General features: G+C 53.0%; 1 protein-coding gene across 1 annotated transcript; it reads left to right on the top strand.

The window, feature by feature from the left end:
• Window positions 1-7,619: 7,619 nt before the first annotated feature.
• GLRG_06934 (aldose 1-epimerase) lies at window positions 7,620-8,895 on the top strand (the record flags this gene model as incomplete). The annotated part of the gene is made up of 2 exons (XM_008097474.1): window positions 7,620-8,466; window positions 8,519-8,895. The coding sequence occupies 2 exons, from the start codon at window positions 7,620-7,622 to the stop codon at window positions 8,893-8,895; spliced, it is 1,224 nt and encodes a 407-aa protein (XP_008095665.1).
• Window positions 8,896-9,224: the final 329 nt, after the last annotated feature.

Here is a 9,224-nt window from a genome sequence, read left to right as displayed (position 1 = left end):
ACCGGGTCCTGCAGGCCGATTCTCTTGCTCCGATACGCCACATCGAGGGCTTCCAAGGGAGGCATCCGGGTCTCTGGTTCTCAGGGATGGCAGAACGGAGTGCAGCTAGGAACAAAAGGTCGCTTAGCTGACGGGCTTGGCCGTAGTAAAGGAGCGTTTGCAATAAGACATGCTCGACTTCGTTGGACTGTTCTAGCTTCTAGGCACTGGGTATTCCTAACTTCAGTACCGATATCCCAGGGCCAGGTGTAACAAGTAGTATCCGTATGTATGCATATATTCAGTAGGTACACTAAGTAGGCACGTGGTGTTGTGCGTGCCGTGGTCGCTGGATATGGATATGGATACCGGTATTGATGTGCAGGCCGCGGCGGCAGGACGATGTCATGGTAATGGGGACGGGGTACGTACCGTATGCCCCGGGCCGCCACCCAAGGCAGGGTAGGTAATCAAAACTGTTCGTACCGTCGTCGTTCCTGCATTAGCCCATTTGGCGACTTGGGTCTGCTGGGGAGAATATGCGATGAAACAGGGGTAAAATTGTGACCCTCCTCGGCTGGATACCGACGAGCCGGTCGTGCTTCAAGAAGCAGAAGCTCGTGCTTCCGCCCCCTTTTCGTTAGGTCATCTATGAATATCGTTCAGCGGCAGCCATTGGCTGCCCTAAGGCGCTGTCTCTGAAAATCTGTTGATGCCTCTTCGATGGCCAGCGGCAATAACATGCCATCCATCGACCTTGTTCGGTCGGTACCTCTGCTATCAAGCACTAAAGCCCCTCCCCGTTGTGTCCAGGGACTATCATGTGACTTCTTCCGCGGTGGATTTGCCAGGTGGCCAGCCAAGTGGCACCCTGAGGTCTGATGAGGTTGCACTTTGCCACAGCCCAACCCAACCCAACGGTCAAGGCCTATCGCTATTCAGACGCGTCGGCTAGCTCCCCCACGTCAGGGGCCGACGGTCGAAGCCGTTGTTCATTGTGTCCACCTTGCATAGCTTGAGATCGCCCATCAATAACCGTTGTCACAAAGGTGGCCGAAGTCGAAGCGAACACACCCATCGTGAAACCTTGTAAACAAAAACAGAAAAGAGGATTACATTGCTGGGGGCCTGGGTCCAGCGAGACGCGGCCCTCTGATCAACTTAGACATCGCTGGCACTGCGATGCCGACAAGGATAGCAGGGAGGCCTCGGGTTGGGCCTACGGAGTATTCTCAAACTTACAGCCAGGGTCAGGTCAGGTGAAGACCTTCCATGGAGGCTTCCCTGTTGCTCATAGAAGCAGCCGAAGTCCGGGGACCTGCAGCCTTGGGTTATTTCATGTATGCGACCCTTTCAGGGAGGACCGTTCAGGGAAGAGGGCACCCGCAGTGGACGGCCAGTGAAAGCTCATGTCACTACTGTATGCCAGAGTTCTGGGCCGGTAGGGTAGGGTTGCAATAATCACTTATGGCTAAATCAATTCGTATCACAGTTGTCGACTTGGCTAACCCAACCTTCGTCCGCGTTCAAATAGTTTCAGACGTGCTGGAAGTTTCTTGGGATCTGTATACGGCAATGTCTAAATAGGAGTCATGACATGAGTATGACTAGTGATTTGACGCGAAGCCATGAAAACGTTCCAGAAGCTTTCTGCTTCGTAAGTACCAGGTTCGAAGAGACAGGTCATGACTCAGCCCTGTCATTTGAGCAGGTAGACATACATTGTACGTATCGTACACTATTTGCAGCTAGCGTGGTAGAGCAGGTTGAGTGGCATTGGCTGCACTGACCACGCGGCAGTTTGGAAAGTTTGAACTGGTTGATTGCGACTGGCCGAAGGGGATGAAGATGTTCGGGAACGAATTCTACGACGAGTCAGGGCGGGCGCCTGCATGCTGAGCGAACGAACGTTTCATTGCATGACCCGTTCGACCAACATTGTCGGGTAACCTTCTAAGCTCAGGCACCTCCTACCTTACTGCCTTACTGCTTGTAGTATATGCGACTGCGTGGCGGGGGATGGGTGTCTTTGGCAGCCGAGCGCATCGGTCGTCCGTAGCTCGAGGGAGCAAAATCTCGCCCGCCTAGCAACTCATTTTCGTCTGGAGTTTTATCAGCCACGCAAGCATTCAGCAAGCTGTTAGGTTAATGGGTTGGCCGATCGATGCTGCGACCATTTCCTTTCGGGGACGAGATGGGACGGAGGGATGGAGAGGGGGGAACTGGCCTCATGGCACCGGGGAAGGGCTTCCGCTCGCTGTGTGCGGAACCCTGCCGGTGAGGGATCCATGATTTGCGGTACGGCGTGCTATGCGAGCAGCATCTGGTACCCTGAGCATACAGTGTTCAATGTCGCGGTGGTGATTGTCGTGTTGAATCGTCTTCTGGACCCTTGCTGAAGCGCAGGCAATTTTAAAAATTTTCTCGCCTTTGTGATGACAATGTTCCGGAACTGCTCAAGCTCAGACGAAACAGACATGGGGTCAAGCGTCCAGGTGATGCTGTGGACCCCAACCTTTGTTTGCGTCACCCCCCGTTCCGAGTGTATTGGCTTGTTCTTCTGCAAAATAGGATCTGCGGTGCCACCCTGTCCGAGGCGAAAGGAGAGCGTGTCTGCGGAGCCGAGGAAAGTATAGTATGATGCTGTTTGGGACATGTTGTCCCCGTGGTCCGGGGGAGCGGAAGGACTCTGGAAAAAATGGGCTCTTTGTGGATTGCCCTATCGACGGGGGATTCCGGTGCCATTGAGATGTGTTCAAGAGAAGGGGGGGTGTGCGAAGACAGAAGACAGACGAGGTGGGAAGGGCCGAGGCAACAAACATGGGCAACTCGGGGGGACGTAGAGATATTTTAAGAGAGGAGAGAGGCGGGTAGCTACGATGCCGATACCAGGTGCCGGAGTGCCTGTCAGTCTAGTCTGGGGCAACACCACAACCGTGGGTACTTTACTACTTCTAGATACCCTAGGTAGGTACCGGTACAAGTCGAGAGCGAGTTCGCTCGCTGGCTGGCCATCAACCTCGTAAATCGCGCCTTCCGAAGGTTTCGCTGTGTGCGCGCCAGAGCCTCACATCAAGACGAAGTGAAGGTAGGTAACGGAAGGACGTGCGAAGTAACTACCTATGCTGGGTCGAGCCTGCCTGCTGTCGGCTGTGAGATTGCACATGGAAAGAACCCACCCCACCTTTGCTTTCTTTCCCGACCGAGGTCAACAAGCATTTCCAATTTTTGCCTCGCCGCATTAAGGAGAGACTGTCCTCATCATTTCCCCACACATCAACACCGCCGTCACTGTCGTCACCGAGGTGAGCCCGTCAATGAAACATACGAGAGACCTTCCGTACGTAGCCGGCGATGCGCAGGGTCGTAGCGAGATGGCTGCTTTCTTCCGGTATCGTCATCTTCTTATTGCTCCGCCAATCGCCCTTGCTTGTGAATTTGAGATCCGCCGCAACGAGAATAAGGAAAAATCGTGTCTCATCGTGTCCACGGCCATTGCCGGTAGTCCACAATTGTACGGGCGGGTGAGCTGGCTCGTCCTGGATGTCCTTGGTCGAAATGGTGGTGTTTGCACCGTGACGCCTACACTTCGAGGGTGACACATGATTGCATACCAAATATGGTTTCCATTCGATAATGATATCTTAACTGCCTTCTAGTATTGTAATCTGCGGCCCTGCATGACGTACATAACGAGGGGCCAGTCAGCGTCTCTATTGCTCTCCGTGATGTTAGGCAGTTGAGCAGACCCCCGGAGGCGCTTGGCAAGTCTCTCGATTTCTAGAGCTGAGCTCGGCAGGCCTGAGCTCCTTGGTCTCGCTGGAATCCTTTTCGGGTTTCTTTGAGATTGACAATCATCGCCATGGACTGGTTTTCCTCTTTCTCGTTCGCATATGTAGAATGCCGCTATATCAATATCTGTAGTGGTCCATGGGTCCCTACCCAATGGCGCCCATTCAAATACACATCCGTCCCGTATATCAATATCATCTTTATTGATCATTAAGAGTAACATAAACTTCTCGTTATTGTGCTTGTCAATCAATATCGTCTCTTAGCCTCTGACGCAGACGAGGTTCTGCTAAACATTGTCGTCTTTTTTCAGGCAGTTTCCAAATAGACGTATATAGTCTTGTCTCTCTTCAGGCTCCGTTCTCGCTATAAACCAAAATCATCAGGCTATTGGTGTCTGAAATACTAGTACTTATGGAATTTGAGTTCTCGTCTGCTCTCCTGAGGCCGGAGGAGCCCTTCTCGCTTTGATGTCAAGGCTACTCATTGCTGGTGAGCATGTGGCAAGTCCCTAATGATACCCTTTGAGGCTATCCAAAGACTTCACAAGTTCAAGCATGGACTCACATAGCCTCCCTGTCTTCGTCGACGCTCGTGATCCCGCCCTTGTTACAGGCTGGGTCTCTCAAGACTTTGAAGCTTGGTTATTGCCAACGCAGTAACATGGTTTATGTGAATCTCCATGTGCCACCAGGCTGAAGCCTCGTGAAACTCAATCCTTATAGTATATATCGACTGTTGTGTGATTCTAGCCCTTCAGGTCACTCGGGGAGCAATCTTGTCATTACGGATCCAGAATAGAGGGGGCCAGTGAAGGAAAACAAAATCAGTTGCAAGATGATGCGAATTGCCTGACCATACAGGTGCAATACGGCCATGTCTGCCCCCAAAAGCTCGAAGGCTAGGTTTATCACTTTTCCACCACCCTTTCGGTTCGACACGAGTCTATTCTCGAGAAGCCTCGCCATAGGCTACTGCGAAGAGATGATGTACTACATCAGCTCCCGTTCACTGATTCGAGCCGATACAACATTCCTTGATAGTGCTCTGATAGCGCGGAGACAGCAACGTTGAAGAAATCGGAAATCGCCGAAATTGAGCAAGTTTACGGGGCCGACGTCGTCCCGTTTCTCGAAACTGCTAATCCCACACTCTCTGGCCAAAAAGAAAACAAACCCCCCCCCCCCCCCCCCCGAAAGAGCATTTTGACTGTCATAAGAAAGAGTCTTGGCTGCGAGCCTCAAGGCCATCTCCTATTTCGATGAACCGACCCGTCAAAGGGCCCACTAACTCGGTCGCTCACCATACCGAGACCTGCCCCTATATACCCCGCCAGTCTATCAGGTTTAGATCAACGGCACTGAGAAGCCCTCTGACCCGTCGAGTGTCGAACTTGATAATGTAGAAGATCCAGTTCATGTTTGGATCGACGTCAAGTTCGTCAACGGGCTGTATCAGAGGTCAACCTCGCGATAGCATCATGGCGAAGGGCATCTATCAAGGCTTTAAGAACTGAACAGGGAACAGGATGTGGTCGTAAACACGTTTGTAACTTTAACTAGCCTTGTGTTTCTATAACCGTCTTGTGCTACCTCAATGTATAGATCCGAGAGAATACTTTCTCCTGTCGTTGGAGGCGAAGCTAGCACCAGCCTCCAGGCCGTACCACTTCATGAAATGTATGCTACTAGTAAACAATGGAGATTTATTTGCCGAAGAACCCAGAAAGTACCTGAAATCCCCAGGCCGATGCGGCTTTCGTTACTAAAAGCTGCACTTAGACGACCGAGGTCATGGCGGGTGTCCTTGGAAGCGGCTGCGCCTCCCTGGAGACCGAGTTGAGGACAGCATTCGACAACCCCTTTTCTAGGTAGAGATTTCATATCTTCACAGGGAACTCTTATGACGAGCCTGTCGACCTATTCTTGACCCTTTGAGGGCCGCTACCAAGATACCTATTCGACTTACACACTTCTCAGCGGCGGGGCTGTATGCGGGGTCCCTCGTGGCAAAGAAAATGGGGGAACATACAAAGGCATCGCCGAATTACAAAAGTGAAACGATCATGGCTCACACACAGATCAAGCATAGGTTTAGTGTAATGGTTCAAGAAACTGCTGGCGTGACTGTGCAGTCAACTCTGACTTCGGTCACGACGAGTCGAGGAAGCCTAGGCCTTCAACTGCCAAGAATCTCAGTATCGAGTCTTTCACATTCTCCCATGAGTTCGCCCCATCCTGGACGTGTGGTCAGTCATCTTTCTCAGATTTCCTATTACAGTCTAGTATAGTAAAAAGGCCGGGTCCCAATAGGTTGGTCATTAGCTAACGAGGAGGCTAGTCATTGCTTCCCGAGATGTTGTCACCGATGCGATCCAACCAGTGTTTCCCCGGGAACAAGGTCTGCCTGTCTAGCTTCACCAACTAGCCGCTTGGATGATCTGTGGTCGCTAGTTGTCGATGCCGTGCGGGTTGGACAATCTTGTGTTGGGAGATTGGTTCCTCGGGAAGTCATGCCTACTAGGAATATAGAGGATGAAGCCGTGGTCTCCAGGACGACAGCGTAAACTGCGGGCCCCTCGTTGCAACACAATGTCGACCTGTGGGTATAGCAACTGCAACGTCAGCCGGAGAAAGAAAGCTTGACTACCTCGGGCGGAAAGGAGTCGAGAGGGGTCGAGGGAGGTCGGACAAGTGTCGAGGAACACTGGAGTGGGGAAACAGGGACGACATCTGGGGAAGTGGCACTAAAACCCCGCACGCCAATTTCCCCGGCAAGAGCAGCGCGGCACCTCCCAGCTCCAGCGGCATCAGACCCCCCCTGCAAGTGTGCTCACCTCACTACCTATCCGTGCTTCTTTGAAGCTGCGAAGCCATCGGGACATCGGGACCTCGGGAAAGAACACACGCGCACCAATAAGAGAATTCTCCCGACGGTGCTTGTGCGTCTTTCTCTTCCTTCCCCAACTCCCTACCCCGGCATCTCCGCTTCTTTAATGCCATCATCGCGCCTAGTCCGGCCCCAACCCCGGACTTTTGCCATCTTGTTTCCCTGCCGTTGGACCTCGACTCGTCCCATTCATCTCCAATTGGAACTTTTGGCTATTGACTTGCCGTGTGTTCCTGAGGGACAACCAACCACAATTCAATTGACCCCGCTCGTCCCATTGGAGAGGGTGTCATCGGACCCTTTTCGACCTCACCGTTGGCCGGCCTCGCTCTGCTGCCGTTGCTCTGGGGCTGGCCCCTCCCTGCAATGCAGTCACTCGTTGGTCCTACAATTCATTTGGACTCGCATCTAGGTTCGCGCACCGTTACGTGCCACTAGCTTTGGCTTTACCATCCTTACCAAGCTTACCCCAGCTACTGCGTGGTTTAGCTCAGTCAGTATTGTTTGTTCGTTTCTTCTCTGGGGCAGCAGCGCCGGAAAAGCGAAAGGATCCCACGGCATGTTCGGCTAGACGCTCCAGTCACATCTTGCCCTCACCTCCAAAGCGTCGATCGTCCCCTGCTTGCTTCATTTCCGCATGTGTGTCCCGTCCGAAGCCTTCCCTTCCCCAACCCGCCGAGTGGGTGGGGCCAGTTCTCTGCACTCCACGGTCTTTCCTGTCCTGCATAACGTAGCTGTGTTGGTCCGATGGTTACCATCCCATCCTCGCTGTCATGGGCAAGTCTCTACGCTCCTCCCGCATGAGAGGGGGAGCACCTTTGGAATATAAGCTCCCACTTCACCCCATCTTCCCCTCAAGCCGATCCTGTTGTCCGTCCTCCCGTCACCATCGTCTGCTCTGGCCCGCGCTGCTCTGCGCCTCACTTATCTGTTACCTCGTCTGGCCCACTACCCTCACGATGCGCTCACTACTCCCCGCCGCTGTCGGGGCTCTGCTCCTTCCGGCTTCCATGGCCCAGTTCGTCGGCGCATCTGATGGGAACGCAACAACGCCCATTGGGGCCCCCGACGCGGACGGCAAGTACTGGATCTCCAGCAAGTACCTCAAGGCTGCCTTCATCCCCTACGGCGCCTCCATATCGAACCTGATCATCGAAGATCAGTACGGCATCCCCAGAGATATTGTTGCCGGTTTCGACAACGCCAGCTATTACAGCATTGACACCCAGCACCCTCACTTCGGCGGTGTCCCCGGCCGCTACGCGAACCGCATCAAGAACGGTACCTTTGAGATTGATGGCGAGACTTACCACACTGACCTCAACGACAATAAGGGCCTTGACACACTCCATGGAGGCTCTGACGGCTGGGACTACCGCAACTTTACCGTGGTTTCCCATACCAACAGCAGCATCACCTTCTCCATCACCGACCCAGACGGAAAAGAGGGTTTCCCCGGCGAAGTGGTGTCGCTTATCACCTACACCATCGTTGACTGGAACTGGGAGCTCAAGATGGTTGCCACTGCGACCACCAAGAAGACGCCCATCATGCTCAGCAGTCACACATACTGGAACTTGGACGGCTTCGCCAACAACGAGACCAACACGGCTCTCAACCACACTCTGCACATGCCTTACAACGGCCAGAGAGTAGCTGTCGACAACATCCTTATCCCTACCGGCGAGATCCTCGCCAATTCCAAAGGCTCCGTGAACGACTTCTGGAGTGCCCCCAAGCAGATTGGCGCCGATTTCCTCAAGCCCGAACTTGAGAACAACTGCGGCCTGAACTGCACTGGCTATGGTAAGTTTCCTCGGTAATCAATCGGGGGGTGATGAGACTCTAACCAAGGCAGACAACTGCTGGATCGTGAACCGCAACGATCTAGGCCTCTACAACTGGCGCACCGAAGGATACATTGCCCGCCTGCAGTCAGCTTGGTCCGGTATCCAACTCGACGTCTACTCTGACCAGGACGCCTTCCAAATGTACAGCTGCAACCAGCAAGATGGCTCTATGGCCCTCAAGAAGACCCAGGGCCTGTTCGACGACCCCGACTACCCTCGCATAATCCCCAAATACGGCTGCCTCGTCCTCGAAGTCCAGGACTGGATCGACGGCATCAACAACCCCACATGGGGTCGCGGCAAGAAGCAGATCTTCGAGCCCGGCGGTGACCCCTACGTCCTTCAGGCTAGCTACCGCTTTAGTGTCAATTCTACTTCCGAGTAAGGAGTTTGCAATTGAATGCGTGGTATTGGTTTACAGGGAGGGCAAGAGAACGTGGGTGTCGGGGGAATTCATTCCCACCCAACATATTAATGATAGATACAAGGTGAAGGGACCACTCAGCTTCCAAACTGGTCACCCATCAGACTTAATGAATTCTTCATATGCCAATGACTTGTTACACCCCTTTGAGCTGAGTCTGACGTGCTGGTACATACCTAAGCCAGTATGTTACAAAGTTTTCAATGTGTGTTGTGAATCAAAACATCCGATGCTGAAACGTCAGGGAACAATCATAGGTTCGAACCGCTTGGTTTTCAATGTTGGATGAG

This window comes from Colletotrichum graminicola (assembly GCF_000149035.1).
Source record: "Colletotrichum graminicola M1.001 genomic scaffold supercont1.26, whole genome shotgun sequence".
NCBI lineage: Eukaryota > Fungi > Ascomycota > Sordariomycetes > Glomerellales > Glomerellaceae > Colletotrichum > Colletotrichum graminicola.
Note: the sequence above shows the minus strand (reverse complement) of the source record. Positions and strands in the feature narration are given on the sequence as shown.